The sequence below is a fragment of the Mustela lutreola genome, chromosome 6, assembly GCF_030435805.1.
Source record: "Mustela lutreola isolate mMusLut2 chromosome 6, mMusLut2.pri, whole genome shotgun sequence".
Classification (NCBI taxonomy): domain Eukaryota; kingdom Metazoa; phylum Chordata; class Mammalia; order Carnivora; family Mustelidae; genus Mustela; species Mustela lutreola.
In genome coordinates this window covers 158,723,415-158,741,756 of record NC_081295.1, presented here as the reverse complement: position 1 = coordinate 158,741,756, position 18,342 = coordinate 158,723,415, and the positions used below count along the sequence as shown (strand labels likewise).

General features: G+C 56.6%; 1 protein-coding gene and 1 long non-coding RNA gene across 2 annotated transcripts; both read right to left on the bottom strand.

Annotated features, from left to right (window-relative positions):
* Positions 1-29: 29 nt before the first annotated feature.
* ZFP57 (ZFP57 zinc finger protein) lies at positions 30-4,513 on the bottom strand. Its single transcript, XM_059179549.1, has 4 exons — positions 3,033-4,513; positions 2,532-2,658; positions 2,014-2,100; positions 30-1,300 (listed from the first exon to the last, which is right to left on the bottom strand). Exons 1-4 carry the CDS (start codon positions 3,237-3,239, stop codon positions 30-32), a joined length of 1,692 nt encoding a protein of 563 aa, XP_059035532.1. The 5' UTR covers positions 3,240-4,513.
* A 9,561-nt stretch (positions 4,514-14,074) lies between these two features.
* On the bottom strand, positions 14,075-18,264 carry LOC131834853 (uncharacterized). The gene is made up of 3 exons (XR_009354976.1): positions 17,505-18,264; positions 15,258-15,333; positions 14,075-14,872 (listed from the first exon to the last, which is right to left on the bottom strand). It is a non-coding gene; the product is annotated as an uncharacterized LOC131834853 (long non-coding RNA).
* Between the last annotated feature and the right edge of the window lie 78 nt (positions 18,265-18,342).

Sequence of the window (18,342 nt, the reverse complement as noted above, 5' to 3'; positions counted from 1 at the left end):
CTGCGGGGGCCCCTGACCCTGCCAGAGCATCAGCAGAAGCAAGCACGAAGGAGACCTCGGTTAGCGAGGCCTGGGCTCACCTGCTCTCCCCTCTCCGGCGTACCCCCCCCGGCCCTTCTCACCCTCTCCCGGGAGCCTGAGTCCCGGGGCAGGTCCATCTCCTTCCCTGACAAAGGGGGGGCATCATGAAAGAAGCTAAGCCACTGGCCCAGGATGGCCCAGCACACCTGAAGGTTGCCCAGACACAGGTCCTGGCTTTTGGAGTCCCCCCAGTGACCCAGGAGGCTGTCCCTGTCCCCAAAGCAGACATCACACACTGGGCAGCGGTAGGTCTTCTGCCTCCAGTGTGTCTGCTGGTGTCTGACCAGCGCCAACGATGAGCTAAAGGACTTGCCACAGCGGAAGCAGCTGCGGGGCTGCCCTGAGACATGGGCCTGCTGGTGGCTGGAGAGACACGCTTTCTTGCCGAAAGTCAAAGGACAATGGAGGCAAGAGAACACCTTGAGTCTTGAGGGCTTCGCTGGGGGGCCGTGGGGCCTGGGGTCCAGGCAGGGGGCTCTCGGGCTGGGCGTGTGCATCCTGGTCCCAGGTCCTGGGGCTGCTGCCCACAGTCTCACAGTGGTCACAGGCTTCCCATCAGTCCCTGGCTGCGTCCTGGCCACAGGACCCTGGGTTCCAGTGGTGGCTTCTCGGGCCCTGGCCGCCAGGGCTTGAGTCACGGCCACAAGCTTCTGGCTGGACCCCTGGCTCCCGTCGGTGCGCTCCTGAGCTCCGGCGCCTGGGACGGTCCCGATGGGCTTCTGGTCTCCGGCCACCCGATCCTGGTTCTGGTGTGTCTTCTGGTGGCGTCTGAGCTCGGACCGATCCCGGAAGCACTTCCCACAGCAGGGGCAGGAGTGGGGCCGGTAGCCCAGGTGGACGCGGCGGTGGCGACTCAGCCCTGACGCGTCGCAGTAGGTCTTGTCGCAGAGTGGGCAGCAGAAGGGCCTGTCCCCGAGGTGTGTGCGCCTGTGGTAGCCGAGCTCCCTTGGGTTTTGGAAGCCCTTCCCACACTGGCCGCACCTGCTGGTCGCGTGGGGACTGTGCACGCACGGGTGGCTGAGCAGGCTGGCGCGCTTGCTGAAACTCCGGCCACACGGCGGGCACAGGAAGGGCGGCCCGGCCTGGGGCGCGGGCAGCGCAGGGGTCCTAGGTGTGGGCGCCGGGGCCACAGAGGCTGGGCCTGTCCCTCCACAGGCCAGGGCCTCCTTGTCGTCTGGCGGCCTCTGCGTCTCTTCCTCGAGTGCCTTCTTCCCACTGCCTGCGGTGGAGGAGGGACAGGGACTGGCCCCATCAGCCCCATCCCCCCAGCGCCCTCCTGCACCGCCCCCAACACGCTGGCTCTCCCTAGAGCACCTCACCGGCGGCAGGCAGGACAGACCTCCGTGTTTCCCAGTTAAAAGTTAATCAACATTTAATGTGAAAGTCTTTCAGCGGGAGCGGAGATGACAACTTTGGCCTATAACCCCATTTCTTGAAATCCATTTCCTCTCACTTGCAGTATCTCCCGCTCCCATGACACCCACAGGGGCCCTCCTACGTCGTACAAATGGGGACACCCAAGGGAAGGGCAGTGCCTTAAATCACGCAGCTAGAACGGGAAGTGGTGCCCCTGGTCAGCCCTACCAGAAACCTCTCTCCTCCTGTTCCAGCTCAGGAACAGGTCTCAACTGGGGCTCAGCATAAGCTCATGTCCCTTCCTCTTCTGTTCTCCTGAAGGGGACACAGGCAACCTAGAGGCACCCCGATCCCTGCGGTTGCAGACATCGGCTTGTCCTGAACAGTTACACATGCCCACAGGGCCAAGGGACGCGAGCACAGGGTCTCAAGCCCTCCTGTGGCTCCGAGTGGGGCCCGGTGTGAAGGATGCAGGTTGGGCGAGGACGTGCTCGGCCCCGGGGCTCCGAGGCAGCCTTCTACCCGCCCAGGGCCTGGCCTGGACCCTCGCCTGCTCTCCTCCTTGGCCATGCTTACCGGAAGGGAGGCCTTCTCCACTTGGGGGACGGAGCGGGAGCTCGGCTCTCCACTGCTTTTCTTCTTGCTCAAGCTTGATGACCAGATCTGGGGTAGACAGAAAGATTCTGACGGGAGCGGGAAGGGGACAGAGAGTGAGATCCCAGGCTTGGCTAACTTCTCCCACAGCCTTGTTTTAAGGACTTAACGTGGGACACTTGGGAGCAAGGAGGCACCCTCCTAACGGAGTCCCTGGCTCCCGGCCGCGAGCAGTGCAGTGAGCACTGCTGCGTGAAGAGCTACAATTTCAATGTACCCTCACGTGCCGAGTATTATCTTTGCCTTTGTGCGGGCTTACATCTCTTTTCTTCTTACCCTGAGCTTAGTGACCTAGGTCCTTCACAGCTGGAAGGCAGATGAGGTCCAGGGTCAGGAAAGCAAGCTGTGAGCCAATCTACCTGCTCAGGGAAGCTGGCCGTCCCAGGGTCCTGGGGGGTGTCCTGGGCAGGGGGCATGCTGAGGGAACCCCGGCCTCTTACCCACGGACAGCAGGTTTCTGAAGGTCTCGGCCATGACGTTCTGGTGCAGGAGCCTCTGACTGGTGTCTAGACACACCCACTCTTCCTGCGTGAAGTTCACAGCCACATCGTCAAAGGTGACCGGCTCCTGGGAGAGCAGGGGGGACTCGAGTTATCCAAGCACAGGGTTTACAGAACCGACTGAACAATAAACGGCGGAAGGAAGGAAGGAACAGGAAAGGACAGGCACAAAGCCAGGGATGTGATCTACAAAAGGAGAGGAAGGAAGACAAGTGAGGGGGTGTGTGCACGAGTAAGGGGGCCACTCCACGGAGGGCTGCAGGGTGGGGTGGAGGCGGGGGCCGAGAAAAGCCTAGGCCACCTCTGCTCGCAGGGGGCTGTTCAGCCTGGAAACGGCTGAAACCCCGTGTGACCACGGGCCAGACTGAGGACAGAGGACGGAGCTCCGGAGCTCCGGAGGCTGGCAGCCGGTCTGCACTCGCTCTGGCCGGCTCTGCTCACCTGCAGCCACGGCTCCCACCAGCACGCTCTGGCTGCGGCTGCCCGCTCCGCCTGCTCCGCCACCCGCAGGGGCAGCTTCTCCTCCACGCTGTCTGCTTCCAGCGTTGTCCACGGCCCGCCTGGCCCCCAGGGCTGACTGGGGCTCTCTGGGTCCTGGTCACTGTGCAGATGGAGAGGCCATGCAGAGGCCTCGGGGAGGTTTGGCATGGCTTCCCGGGATGGATGTACCTGCTCTTCCTGGTTTGGTTCTGCGGTCACCCTCTGGTCCCTCAAAGGGCAGGCTACAGGGTTCAGGGACTCGTCACAGGGGCTCCGCAGCTGGTGTGGGGCTATGAAGACAGGTGCCTTCTGCCCGCCCTGCCTCAGCCTCTGGCCGGTGCCCACCGCTCCCAACCTGAGGTCAGAGAGAAACAAAATGCGTCACCAGCAGGAAGAGAGCGGCAGGGCTCCCTCAGCGGGTCAGGGACACCAAGAACAGCGGAGGCCCTGCTGTGTGCCGGCACGGCCCGGGAGGTCGGAGTAACTGACTCCACTTCGTGGCACTTCAAGTGCGGAGACGCCGAGAAGCTCGTCCACAGCAGAGTCAGTGTCAAAGCCTAGGCTCTCCCCCTGAGGACAGGACGGCCGTGTCCCCGGCACTCCCTCGGGCAGCCGTGCGGAATTCTGCAGACAGTGCAAACCGCCTCGTGCAAGCTGCATCATTTTGACCGCGTCTTACAAGACAATGGGAAAGGACAAATCTCTAGACCCCATCTAGTGCCGAACACCATGGGATTCTACGGACTTTCACACGCGCTTCTGTGAAGGAATCAGAAAGGTCCTCGGGAAGACTGACAGGATAAGCAGCCCACAGAGAACACCGAGGCTCCGGTGAGCCCCGCACTGGGGCCACTCGGGGAGCTCCGGCCGAACCCCATCTCCTTGGGGGACAGCTCTCACCTCACGTCTCCTTCTCAAGGTGCAGTCCCTTGAACAGCTCAGAAAACCCACTGGCCTTTTTTTTTCACTCTCCCTGGACTGGTGGTGAAACAGAGAGGGGCACTAGACAATGGCGTTAGCTGGATTGCTGAAGAGGAGGCACAACCCAGCCGCTGTGCGAGATGTCGGGTGGGGACCATCCCCTACCCTGCGGCCTGCCGGTCCCCCACACAGCATTGCTGGGGTGCTCAGGAAATGCCCCGGTCCAGATTGTTAAGCCACCGTCTGGTCTGGGGACGGAAGTGCTACTGCCGCAGGCTCCTGGAACCTCCCAGCGCACTCGGCACACCCACACCCCTCAGCGGGGAAGGTGGTGGCCCCGGGGACCCGCCCTTCCCAAATGCGAATGCCCCGAGGGAGCCTGTCGCCATCTTCCCGTCCTCGTGTCTGGGACGCAAATCCACTGTCCGCAGCTCCGCACAGCAGTCCTGGGACCAAGAGCCCCAACGCCCCTGCCAGGCTTTGCGGAGCAGCCAGCAGCCCGGGCTCCCACTGCCGGCGTCAGGGGCCCTCCGGCCGGGCCAGTGAGGCCTCCCGCGGGCAGGCCGGAGCAGAACTGTGCACCGTCGCGGAGACGGTTCACTCCCGCGGGCTGGGGCCGAGGGGTTCCCATCCATCGGGCCGGGGCTGCGGAGGCCTGAAGCCCCTTGGCCCCGAAGCGTCTCCTCTGGGATCCCCGCTTTCTCAACACGGGCCAGAGCCCCCCCCCCCCCCACGGTAGCCAGAGAGGTGGGTGCCCCGGGCCACACCCCAGACACCCAGGTTTTCCCCCAGTTCAATGCCCGCCGGCCTGCTTCAGGCTTGGGGAGTGCGGGACCAACACCCTGCATTTGCCTCCGTCCCTGCAAGCTCGACACCCAGCTGCCCCACTCACCCGCGGCGCACTGAGGACAGGGACTGTGGGGTGGGGGGGCAGTGCCCACGGGCCCAGCGCCGGCTGCAGCCCCGCTCTCCCAGCCCGGTTTCACCGTCGCGCTCCCTGCCCGGGGGCCCAGCCACGGCTGTAGACCTACCAAGGTCAAGAGAGTTCAGTCCAAGCAGTCAGAAAGGAAGAGAGCCCCGCCCCTCAGCAGCCCACCCTCCTACCCGTAGCAACCGCAGGTCCCACCTAGCGCCGGGATCTGGATTTGTTCTTGAAAAAAGAGGATTACCTCCGATTAAAACTCACCACCTCCAACCACAGCATCTAGAGCCAAAACAAGACCCAGAGGGGAGGTGGAGGCACACAGCATCTTAGAAAGCGAAGGCAGTGGGGAGATTCCACCCCTTGACCGAAATGCTGCAGGTAAGGGAGCGCGGGGAGGGCCCGGCCCCTTACCCTCACTCAGTTCAACCTGGCTCAGTGATTTTTTTTTTTTTTTAATTTATTTGACACGGGGTGGGGAGCAGAGCGCACACGCTGGCGGAGCAGCAGGCAGAGGCCGATGCAGACCTCCCTGAGCAGGAGCCCGACGTGGGGCTCCGTCCTGGGACCCTGGGTCACGACTGAGCCGAAGGCAGCAGCTTCCCCAATGAGCCACCCTGGCGCCCAGGCTCGGCCACGTACATTGATTTTAATCAGTCCAATGGGTATCACGTTTATTGTTTTCCATGTAATTTGCAGTTGATGTGAGAAACAAAAGAAAAAAAAGCTAAGTTTCCTTACTGCCTACAGCCCGGTGGCCCGGTGACCTGACCTTGAAGCAGTCAAGGGAACTTCCGCTGGGACATTTCGCTAAGGGTAAAAGGCAGCCTTAGCCCGACCCCAGGATCCTGTGAGTCTACTTTATACGGAAGTTCCTTTGGTAAGTTCCTTTGTCTCTGCCCCCAAAATGTATGGCAGCCCTCATCCCCCAAGCCTGTGGACCCTGATATACATCTAAAGGGTCTCAGGATGGAGTTTTCACTAAACAGGAATAAGCGCCCTTTCCCAACAATAGCTAGCTCCCTCAGAGTCCTGGAAAACTTGCTTCAGAATCACCTTGGAGGCTTGTGGCTGTCCCTGGCCCCTCCCAACTTGAAAATATGTGATGGGCCCCTGTCCCAGTGCAGCTCTTTCTGCCCACGGGTCCTGTCCCCGGGCTTTAATAAAATCACTTTTTTTGCACGATGACGTCTCAAGAATTCTCTCCCGCCCACTGGCTCCAGAGCCCGGCATTCGCTCGCAGCTCAGGACGCCCCCACATTCCACTTTGTGTTATGATCACCCTTTATGTTCCACAATGGCATGGGGTTTTACAATTTACAAAATAGGTTTGCAAACATGCCTTATGTGGAGACTTGTTATTCTGTCTGTGCAAGAAGGAAACAGCCCCTGGGATGCGGAGCCTTCCCACTCCAGGTCTGGAACTCAGCAACAACCAGGGCACCACTTTGGCAGTCATCTGAGGATGTAATGGGAGCCGTGTTTACAGAGTACTTCCTCTCTCCCTTCCTCTTTCCTTCCTTCCTTGTCTTTCATTAAGACTTGATTTATCCATTTGGCAGAGAGGGAGAGAGCACGAGCGGGGGGAGCAGCAGGCCGAGGGAGAAGCAGGCTCCATGAGTGGGGAGCCCGATGCAGGGCTCCATCCCAGCACTCTGAGATCATGACCTGAGCCAAAGGCAGACACCCAACAAACAGAGCCACCCAGGTGCTCCGATGAAAGTATTTTGTGAATCGTAAAACCCCACGCCAGTTTCCTGGTGCTTGATCTAGAACCGTTGCCCCAAGTCTTTCTCGTTCAGAGGCTACAAAATGGAAGACGCCTGCTCCATTGTAACAGTGTGCCAGGCTGTGGCAAGCACTCGGTCACGGGGGCTACTGTTGGAGGAGCTCATCTAGAGGACATGACCACCCGCTGACCCGAGAGCAGGCCCCTGGAGGTCCTCCTCTCTCCCTCCCTGTCCTTGGAGTGTACACTGCACCCACCATTTCCACAGTGAGAGTTGTTTCAAGGACACGGTCTTGAGAGAGTAAGCTGTTGTGGAGACCCTCTGGATTGAACACCTAACTCAACCCAGTCAAGGCCTCTCCATAAACTTTTAGGATTGTGGTGGGCAGGTGCAGACACCTGTCTCATGGGCACCCACAACAAGGGTAATACGTGAGCTTCCTTGCTTATTAAAACTGCCACGTACCAATCAGGAATGGTCTGCCTTTCTCTTGAGTCTCTCCTTGCCCTCCACGTATGGGCCGGTTTGAGGTTTCCCCTGGGGCATCTCCTGCAGTTCCAAAGCAGCAGCTGCAAGTGGCTGCAGTGGCCGGTTTTGCTGGTGAGAGCCGCTGACGGAGGGAGGCAGCCTGAGCTCGCTGGCACCCTCGGTTCTAGACCCAGCACCTTCCTGAAACGGTTGCGGGGTGTCTTTGGAAAGCAGCTTTAGCTTGTTCCTGGGCTCCTGACCCAATGAAGCCTTTGGACATTCTGGCCGCACAGCCACAGAGGAGGGCGGGTCAGCTTGGACTCCACGTCTCACAAAGTTGGGGGAGCCAACTTTGTGACATGGAAAGGGCAACCTTAAGGATGCAGCTGGCCCCGGCATCTCTGTTCACAGGAAGAAGTGGCAGCTGTCCCTTTGGGGACGGTGTTAACCCCCACTTTGCCATCTGGAGCAGAGCGGCTGGTTCAGCCAGGCTCCCCGGGCCCTGGTCCTGGATCACTGTGGGCCAGCAGGCTGAGTGCTGTCTCAGGCCCAAGCCAACACGAGTCCCAGAGGCCGCTGTTCAGAACCAAAAATGGAGGCTGCCATGCTCCTCGCTGGGCAGAGCCCAGGGCAGTTTTCAGGGCTCTCCCCAGCCCTCCCCTTGATCAACCTTCCTGTCATTTTATGGCCTCCTGGGCTGTCCCAGCTGTTTGGTCTCCACTTGGAAAACTAGGCTGCACAGACACCTCTCTCTGGAGCTGTGAACTGTGGAAATAAATCCAGCTGCTGACCTGCCGTCTGTCCCTTGGGTGGATGCCTCGGAGCAGCCTGCTCTCCGCCAAGCCAGACGGGAGCCCGTCTGCTGAGGGAGCCTGCTTTGGGCAGGACGTTCACCACCACAGACAGGCACACAAGGAAGGGCTCGGTCTCTGATCTGGACTCCCGACCTGCTTGTCGTACAGGGAGGGAAGCCCCATAGCAAGGGGCCCCGGGCACCCCTGCTCGGGTGGACGATGCATGGGACCTCCCACCCTCTCTAGGACCTGTGAGTGCTGACACTTTGAGGGCGCAGTGCGGCTATCCTGGTCCAATCAGCCAACCCCTGCAATAGCACAGTGGCCCTGGAAACTAACCTGTGCGGCGCTTCTGGCTTTCTAGACCGTTGTGGTCTGACGACGGGGCATGGCTTCCGTTGCAAAGCCTCTCAACAATGGGCTGACAGTCAAGGTAATTACTGGATCTTTCATGCTTCCTACCACCATTCAGAGACTGAACAGCCCACACACCTTTGTGAGACAGCCTGGCCACCCTTGGATGCTACCCCCCCCCGCCCCCCGCCGAAGGATCATCTCTTGGCTACCTCCTAATGATCGGGATAGCAGGTCATATGGACCTATTTTGGAAATTCCTGGACATAGTGTTTCTTTCTTTTCCCTAATAAGCTAATAATACCCCCAGGCTGGCCTGACTGGTACCTCCTGTTGGGAGCCATCCAGCCAAAATGGGAGGGGGGCGGTGGTAAGAAAGTCGAACTTAATTCGGCCGCAGCTGCCTGGATTCCCAGATGTACTTGGTCCTAGATTATAAGGGGAATGACCACCTGATTAAGGACACTGCCCACTAAGTCCCACGTCCCACGCAGCCCAAAGCCGGGTGTGTAATGGCTTTCTGTGTATTTTGTAAAAAGGTTCTTGTCCCTGCTGTTGAAACAGGAAGGATTCTGATTGGTGTCATGGGACACGCACATGCCAACCACCAGCTACACTGATGTCCATCACTGTGCCCAGAAGAGAGCGTGCTGTGGTTGGCTATGACTCGGGGGCTAGCAATTCTCTAAGGGGAGGGGGGTGGGCATTCGCTTGCCAGAAAGAGATCTTGGGCAAGAAAAAGAGCTAGACCCCCAATTTATATCTGTTTATATCTATCTGTTTATATCTATCTACCCCCTGTTTATATCTATCTTTACATCTACAAAAGATAGATATAAACAGAAAAGAATATCTGGGTATGTGACATGCACATCACAGAAAGTTTGAGGAAATTATTGGCTAAATTGCTTATTCCTCTCAACAAAATGTTCTGTCTATATGGGAAGCTTTAGACAGTTCATTCTCTACTGAGTCAGGATATACTGATTGCCCTGGAATCAAGACGTACTGATGACACAAAGAAGTTAATTGTATCTGATGCATGGCAGACACTTAATATGTCTTATTTTCTCCCTCTACACAACCACCCTTCTCCTCTGCTAGGAGCTTACGAACAAAAATATGATTTATGACAGATGAGGTACAGATGATTCACTATTTGAACTGACAGTAGGTAGCAGGTGAATTTTAGAAAGCCTACGCTGTCACGGCGTTCATCCTTACTCTAATTTGTGAGGCTAATCCAGGGGAAGGCTGTATAATTAGATCTACATAAAACCACGCACCAGTCTTGTAAACTGTACATCCCGAGGCTCCATTTCCAAGCATTTCAACTTTCATGGTTAAAGATACTATCAGACATGCTTTAATGAGTTCAAAGTCCTGTTTCACATACCTGACTCAACATGAGGGATATAGTAATTGTCTGCTCTGTCTCCTGCTTCTATTTTGGGCTTTTCTTCACTCTCGGTTGGTGGCTGCCCATCCCTAGTGAAACCCAAGTCAGCAGGCCAGTTTTGTGCATCTTTCAAAACTCCTGGCCCAGTCTTTTATCCTGAGTGTTCTGTTTGCTTCTTTTGTACCCTCGGTGCCTTGCTGCAGTTCCTTGAATGGGCTCCATCGGTTCCCTGTCCATCAGGGCTACTGATGTCCTTGCTCTTCTGTTTTCCAGGGACCGGATTCCTACCCTCCAGCTGTCCAGGTCTCTTTGATGCTGCCCATGCGCCACGTGCCTGTCAGGTTCTGCCTTGCTCCATTCTACCCGTAGAGTCCTTTGGATTTAGCTGCGGGGAGCTGACAACCCGGTGAAGGGGGCCTGGGGGGCCTGATGGGCACTGGGGCCAGAAGGCAGGCAGCTTCTACAGACCTCCTAGGAGATCTGGCTTGGAAGGAGTGCAAAGGAATAGCACGGTCGCGTGTTTAGCCGGGAGAAACTGGAGGACACTTCCAGTTCAACAGCAGCCAACTCTTGCAGCTGAAGCCGTTGGGTGGAGAGTTGGCACAGGAGCGGTGCCCCTCCCCACTATGAGAGCAAAGAGGGAGCGGGAGTGAGCAGACAAGGAGAGACGAGAGTGTGGAGGGTGTCCTTACTGCCTTGGTTCCGAGCCCCTGTGAGGCCCACTACATAAAATATTTTCAGATACTTTCTACTGATTTTCTTTTTTTCTTGATACTCACCTAAGCAAGTTTCTAAGGCCTGCAAACAAGAAATGTGACCATGACGTTGCTACATTTCAACACATCACACTTTGCAACATTATTTTTTTAAACGTGAGCGTAGCTGACCCGTGACATTCCAGTAGTCTCAGGGCACAGCGGTCACCTGACAACCAACCCCAGCACGGCGCTCACCGCAGGGGTAGCTACGCTGTCCCGCACAATGCTATCCCGATACCCTCGACTGGCCTCCCTGTGCTTTCATCCCCATGATCAACATTATCCCTGTGGGGCCGACTCTTGCCTGGAGTCTGTTACAAGAAATTCCAGATCCCTGGTCCATTTGGAACCCAGTACTCAAGACTTGTCTTCCCTCTAAACAGATGACCTGGCCTCCTGCTACCCACAGGAAGGAAACTCCTTCCCTCAGTATCTGTGTATTCTCCCTTGTACCTTAGTGCCTGGGAGTTTCTGCTACATTCACGTGGGAACGCTCCGAGGAAACACTACCAGCCTGCTCCTCCCAGGTTTCCCAGCTTTCTTACCTTCTCGAGCTACACCTTATCAATCCGCGTGATGGTTTGTGAGGCAGGGCTCGTTTGGGACAGAACTTACCACTGTAAAAACATGATCAAAGAGAAAACCAGCCACCCAGCTTGCTGCCTGCGTTAAACCTGCCCAAATACTTAAGGAGACCGAGATTCACGACTGTCCTCTCTCGGCAACTGCTTACGAACTTGGAAGTTAAGTTACAAACTTAAGCCGTTAAGTGCGGCTACCCAAGGCTGCCGCCTCACGATTTGACTGCACCCGGCGGCCTCACGTCCCTGCTTTCGGAGAGTTTGCGTCAGCCCACTGCACGCGTACAGAAGACCTGTTAGCATGGCTGGGGCTTCTCTCGTAAGAGCGAAAACCCTCTGCAGACGTCCTTGTGTTAGGAAAAGCAGGTAGTCGTGTGAGCTGGCGCAGAAACGACGTGGGGCGGCAGGTGCGTTTGGGAAATGGGTCGGGCTTTGGTGGATGTCCGGTGGGCTCACGCTAGGTTCCACAGGAACGCTCTTCCTTCAGAGAGCGGGTAGGGAGGCCTGTGCTCTGCGTGAGAGCAGGGTCGAGTGATCATCAATCTGTGGGGGTCACCCCCAAGGCCAGCGGCGTGGGGTGCTGTGGACGGGGCTGCACGGGCTGGCGGTCAGCCACACACTCCATCAGGCAGGGCTGGTCACCGTCAGAGACCTTTCCCAATATAGCCCTAAAGATTACTTTAGGCTCCAGCCCATTTTCTGGCGACTTGTTTGAACGGTTCTGGCTGGATGAGAGCTACAGTCTCACACCTTCGGTACCAGGGGCTTTATACTTTGTGGCATTTCCTGATCCATTTTCACCTTCTACAAACTCCACTTCTTAGCTCAGTAGGGGAAGAAAACCAGTAGAAGGACATTTCGTGATATCACAGCCTTCTATGCTACAAAGCCTCTCATTTATCCACTGGAACAACTGGTCAGGAAAGTTTTGTTGTCTCCGTTCTAGACCCACACCGGCTGATATGTGGCCATGCTCGGGCCTGAACAAACCCCACAACTCTACACTCTGTGGGGCTAAGTCACAGCGTGCTCAGGGCTGACAACCTACTCTCCATCAGCAGGTAACAGAGAAAGCTCACCGCCGCCTCACCTAGCGTCCCTGCAGACCTTCGCTCCCTGACCTCCTCCTCCGGGAACCCTTTATTCAGACCTGAATGACACTTTAGTTTATGCTGCTGCCAGGTGCCTTGAGAGGAAGGCACCAGAGAAAGTTCTAGAAAGGGGATGCATCAAGTCATGAATTTTACTGAGGGGTATCAGAAAACAAGTAAACAAAGATGTATCAGTGCCTCCACTCAAATACAAGAAGAAAGGCTGACTGTGCACCCGGGAGGTAAGAAGTGGTTAGAACCAGCTGAGTTTGCACTCTGGGGCCGGGCTCTCCTGGACGCTGCTCTGCTCCCCGCAGTCAGCAAACATTCTTCGTGCTTTCAACAGGCCGGGGCGCCACCTCAGCGCCGTGAGAACCGCACAAGCTCCGGGCTCACCTGACCTTCGGCTCAGTGCATGGTCCCAGGGGCCTGCGGGGGGAGTCCCACACCGGGCTCCCTGCCCGGCGGAGAGCCTGTTTCTCCCTCTCCCTCCGCCGCTCCCCCTGCTTGTGCTCGCTCTCTCTCAAGTAAATAAAATCTTAAAAGAATACAAGACAAAAGAAAAGCGTCAAGTGTGACTCAGGCTTTAAGGGTGCTTGGCTTGGGGTAATTACGGTGCTGCTCATACAGGGTCCGGGAGATAAAGGGTGAACTGTGTGTCAGGCAGAGATGATGGAGTCAGGTTAGCTGAACTGAGTCAAAAGCCGACTTTTACTCCATAGCTGTATGAGCTGGGAAACTGCCTTGCAATCAGCAGTTGCTTTTCTACTAGATTTGGAGGAGAAAGAGGGGGCAGCTGACCTCACTAATGTGTCCAGCACTGAAAATCCTCGTGGTAAACAACCACTTAAGTTGTATCCACACCCAGTGCAGCACTCGAACTCAGGACCCTGAGAGGAAGAGTCGCGGGCCTCCCGGTTATGTGGGACTTATCCTCGCCCCGCGGATTTGGGTTTCCACATCCCCTGCCCCTTGCGCTCGGGCGATACAACCGTGCAGGGCAGAGGATCTCCCACGGGACACGGAGACGGAAGGCCAGAGACACAGTCTGCAGGAGGCACAGCGAGTGGAGGGCGAGCACAGAAGAGCCCCGTCACCCAGGAACGCTCCGCGGCACACTGCCGATGTCGCAAGTGAACTGCTGGTCTGCGGGTGGGGATGGGGGTGGGGACCACGACTGACGGAGAATGCTCTCGGGGCAGCCCTCACTCATTCTCTGTGCACCAACGCTCACCCCTACCTTCCCAAAGTTTTGCTATATGGTAAGAAAATGAACTGGAAATGAAAGGAAATCCGTAAATTTCATTCTGCTTGGGATGAAAATTCTCGCAGTGCACACGTTTGTCTTCTGAGTCATCAGTGAGGGTTGGGGGACATATGCTTGAGAGGGTGAGTCCAGTTTGCATCTGAGCGGACCCAGACCTTGGGAAGACAGTGCTTACATGGGCTGTGTGTCCTGTGTCTGCCCTCCTGGCTCTGCCGGGCGGGGCTCGGGGCCCCTCCTTGGCACAGCACCGCACAGGCCTCCATCCTAACCCTGAGCACACGCAGTGTTTGGGGCTATCTATGCCATTACTTGTGGCCCAGTCAAGGGCCGGGACCTCTGATTCACTCACAAAACCTGGCCCACAGGAGGCTCTCAAAGCCCCTCACACAGACCGAACTGTAGGGCACAAGCCAGACGTGGAAGACCCGGTCAGTAGCCCCAAGAAACGTACAAACAGGAACTGAAAGACCACCGACTGACCTACGGCAACCTCAAGACAGCCGCAGTGGGCTGGGCGCAGGGCCTGCGCAGCGGCGGATCCCAGTTCCTTCCTCAGTGTCATTGCTCAACCGCATTCGGGCTGGTGACACCCGACGTCAAGGATTCGCCAGGTGCAGGAACACGAGAGAACGGAGTTTTTAGCCCAGAGCTATCCGAAACTTCCGTATCTGATGCAGACACTCCGGGGACGGTTGGGAACTAGTACTAAAAACAAGAGTTCACTTAAGACACGGGGGTTTATTCTCAAAGCACTGAAACTCTACTAGTCTTTCATTTTTCCTATCTGGCTTCTCAGAAAGGGTGGCATGGTCAAGAATTTTCTTTGATGTGGTTTTATGACGGCAGGCACTTCTTCTCTATTCTTTTCCATGAGGATATTCACTTTAATCCGGCTTCTACCGCGAGGCTGGAAGAGGGGGTACGCAGTCACACTTTCAAGCTCTTTCATCTCTCTCCCTGCCCTCCCGCGCCGCTCTCGTGTTGGCAGCTGGCTCTGGGTTTTCCTCAAGACTCTCTCCTTGCGCCTTTGCTCCGTGAGCGCTCTCCCCCGAAGCATGCGTTCCTGGTGACCTTCGATTTGCGTCTGTTCCCTCTCGCTTACCTGCTTTCTTCTCTGGGCACTCAGGACACCATGCTCTTCGGGCACAATTTTGGGGAACGTTGTCTCACTAGGGGGCCGTGGTAATTGTTTACCTGGTTTGTTCTTAGACTCTCTGACCCGACCCACTCTCTGAATGTGCCTTTCTATGTGTTTCACCTCTCTCTCCGGAACCAAGTAATACTGCTTTGGTCTCTCGAGCCTGTGGGTCGTCTTCCCCTCCAATCTCGTCTTGGCTTCATGGCCTGTCCCTTGCTCCTTCATCATGTCCATTATTCTCTTATTATAATAAGACTCCGCTTTGGCCAGCCAGTGGTCAAGAGAAAGAGCTTGCTCCCTGCACAATGTTTCATATTCCTCGTGGTACTTCCGAGTTATCAGCTGTCTTGCCGCTGCTGTATGCACGCCACCAAGATTCTGTCAAAGTGAGGCACAGAATTTTATAAGGTGACCGTCTTTTTAAACACATTTAAACAGGAGCTGCACCTCATCAGTGACACTGAGAAGATTTGCAGTCTCTTGTTTACTTTGGTGTTTAACAATTGTGATCTTTATTCCCATCACCCCAGGCGAAACTCTGAGCTCTCAGAGTTGAATCACCCACCACCGACATCAGTAACTACTTTTTAAAAAAGAGAGTATTGGGCATTTTGAACATAATACTCTGTTTTGCAAGTATGGATATAGCTAAACACATGTGCCAGGGTAGACACCCTCTGGGGAGGGGTCACCTGAGCAGGATTTGAAGCCTAAGGCCCCTTCTCCTAGTAACTCCAAACTGTACAACGTGAAGATTATTTACCAAGATTTTTTTTTCCAGTGGGGACTGCTGACCTACAGCAATCCTAGGGTCTGTAGAGGTTTTCGCCCAGGCCAGACTGGAAGACAGAGAAAACAGAGGTAGATCAGAGTGCGGGAGGTGTCAGAAACTATCTACTCACATACCGACTGAACCAGGGTAAGCAACTGTTTTGGTCAACGCCAGGGGTATGTCCCCTCGGGAAGAGAGATCCTGCTGTGAGGATCTCCTCCTCCGGGGAATTTAACAACAGCATCTAATCCTTTCACAGAAAGTAGGCTCGCACATCTCCCGTGGACTCAAGGGGAACCATTCGGAATCGGGAATCTGGGCCTGGGAGAGGGAAGACGCAGACTCCTGGGTGTGGCGCTGGGCAAGCTCGGCTGGGCTGGACTGCTCTGTCTCCTGGCCTCCTCTGTCTTCCGAGAGACTTCCAGAGTCCAGAGCTCTCGGTCCCTCCTCTCTCTGCAGCTTCTTGGCCCTGGCCCTCTCCGCCTCTATCAGCACATACAGCATCTCTGCCTTCCAATGTTTGGTTCTGAGATTATGTGATCACCCGCCCCTCTGCTTCCCTGCCTTATACTGCCACTTATCCTTCATCGTAAATCCACTGTGAAACTGTTCCCTGCTCAGCACCTTAGGGTGGGAATTTGTGGTTACGCCCCTTTTTTTATGGGCCAGGCTGATGGCAACACAAGTGAAGCCTGCCAACTTTTTATGTGTCATCCCTGGTCTAATCTGAGTTTACTGTGAGGTCGTGTTGAAGCCACTGGGGATGCCCGGCATTTCATCCCTGGGCCTTTTGTACTGTTTATGGCAAAGAGCATGGGCTTTGAAGCCTGACAGGGCTACATCTGAATCCTAATTGAACTGCCTCTGAGGTGTGGACTCTGGGCAGACAACAGTGTCAGTCAGCTCCCTCATCTATAAAATGGACACAGAAAACAAAAGTCTGCTGCCCAGGGTAATAAAGAACAAACACACATTAGATGAAAGCACCTGCCACAACGCTTGACATGTGGTAAGTTCTCAGGAAATGGCAGCTAATTCCCCTCCACAAGTCAAGCTCCTGACTCTCTATCAAGTCTTTCTGAAATAGTCTCTGTAACAACGATTTCTGTCTTCTTCTGAAAACTTTTTTTAACCATTACCTCAAAAACTCACTGGAAAATAATCAGGGTTTACACTGGTATACCTGTATTCCTCTATCACCTTTAAAATGTTGACACTGAAATGTAGACTCTGAAAGGGTGTAACTTAAAATTTACAACTACAGGGGCGCCTGGGTGGCTCAGTGGGTTAAGCCTCTGCCTTCGGCTCAGGTCATGATCCCAGGGTCCTGGGATTGAGCCCCACATCGGGCTCTCTGCTCCGTGGGGAGCCTCTGTCTCTGCCTGCCTCTCTGCCTACTTGTGATCTGTCAAATAAACAAAATCTTTAAGAAAAAAAATTTTACATCTACAAATGTATTAGAATGAATCTGATACGAAATATTGGACCTCACAGACTTCTTAGGCACATTCTCATTTCTCTATGTGAATCTATTTTCATATTTAAAAAGCGCAGCCATCTTACTTTTCTCAGTATGCAGAGCCTAGCACAGTACTGAACATGAGAGTACTGACCCAAGTTCCCAAAGTTCCCGATTTGCTGATTACCCTTATCACAAATTTGAGCATCTCTCTCTGCTACATTCCCCATAACACTGTACCCATCTTTTGTTTTTTTTAAGATTTTATTTATTTACTTGAGAGAGAGACAGTGAGAGAGAGCATGAGCGAGGAGAGGGTCAGAGGGAGAAGCAGACTCCCCGTGGAGCTGGGAGCCCCACGCGGGACTCGATCCCGGGACTCTGGACCTGAGCGGAAGGCAGTCGTCCAACCAGCGGAGCCACCCGGGCGTCCCTGTATCCGTCTTTTTGCTGAAACCTTTGCCATTCAGTCCCGAGGCACAGGTTTCTTTCATAGGCCTGCCCTGGGCTCCCGCACGGGTCCAGCCGTGTACTCTCACTGCATCCTCGTCATTTGGTCTCCTTAGGGTCCCCTAACGTTTCTCAAGTTCTCAGCCCCAGCCCCAGCTTAATAAATACAGCCGGACCGAGTTTGCGCTGGGAGGCGGCTGTGCCTCGCGGCGCGCGGCCCATCAGGGCCGTATTCAACCAGGGTGGACAGGCCCGGCCGCCGTCCAACCGAAGACGGAAAGTTAGCGCGGCACAGCGCATCTCAGCTTCCGTTCTCACGGGAGACTCACAGGGTGCACCCTGCCCGCCTCGGGCCGAGGAGCCGACCTCCCTGGGCCGCACAGACCCAGCGGCGCCCGGCGGGGGGAGTCACGGGACTGCTCGGGAGCTCGCGGGCCGCTCCAGCCCCACCCGTCCGGCCGGTCCGTCCCGGCGGGGCCTCCCCCGGCAGAGGCCACAGCTGGCCTTCGAGGAGGGGCACGGACGGCTCCGCGCAGCTGCCCGGTCGGCGGCGCTGCGGGGCCGGCACGGAACCGGGAAACCCGGGGACGGGGTCTGCCCAGTTGTCGGTCCCCGACGAACGCCACAGCGTGGTTTTCTGAACGTGCCGGCCCTCGGGCTTAGGGAAACCCCAAGTGTCCGCGCGACGCCGAACGACCAGCGTTCACCGACCGCTGCGCCAGAGCCGGGCGACCAGGCGGGCCGCGGGCCGAAGGCCGGGCCGGGTCCCGGGAGATGCACCGCGGCTGCCCCCGACGGACGCCGGCCGGCCCGCCCTGTCCTCGACCCGGGAGTGGAGCCCCAGGCCCGGCCCGTCCTCCACCTCCGCCCGCCCCGCTTCCTCCCCGGAGGAGGCCCCGATGGACCCGGTCCCCGGAGCACCGGGGGCCCCGAGAGGCGGCGGAGAGCCCCTGCTCGGCCTCGGAGGCCCCGCTGCGGCAGCCGGAAAGGGCCGCGGGATTCCCAGGGCCAGCGCCCCCGCGGCTGAGCGAGCACTGACGCTCCAGCAGAGGACTCCTCCCGGAGGGGCCGCCCCCGAGGCCGCGCGCCCATTACCGTCCTCCCGGCCGGCCCGGCGGGCTCCGCGGCGCACGGCGACGGACTGTGACGTCACGGCCAATGGCGAGC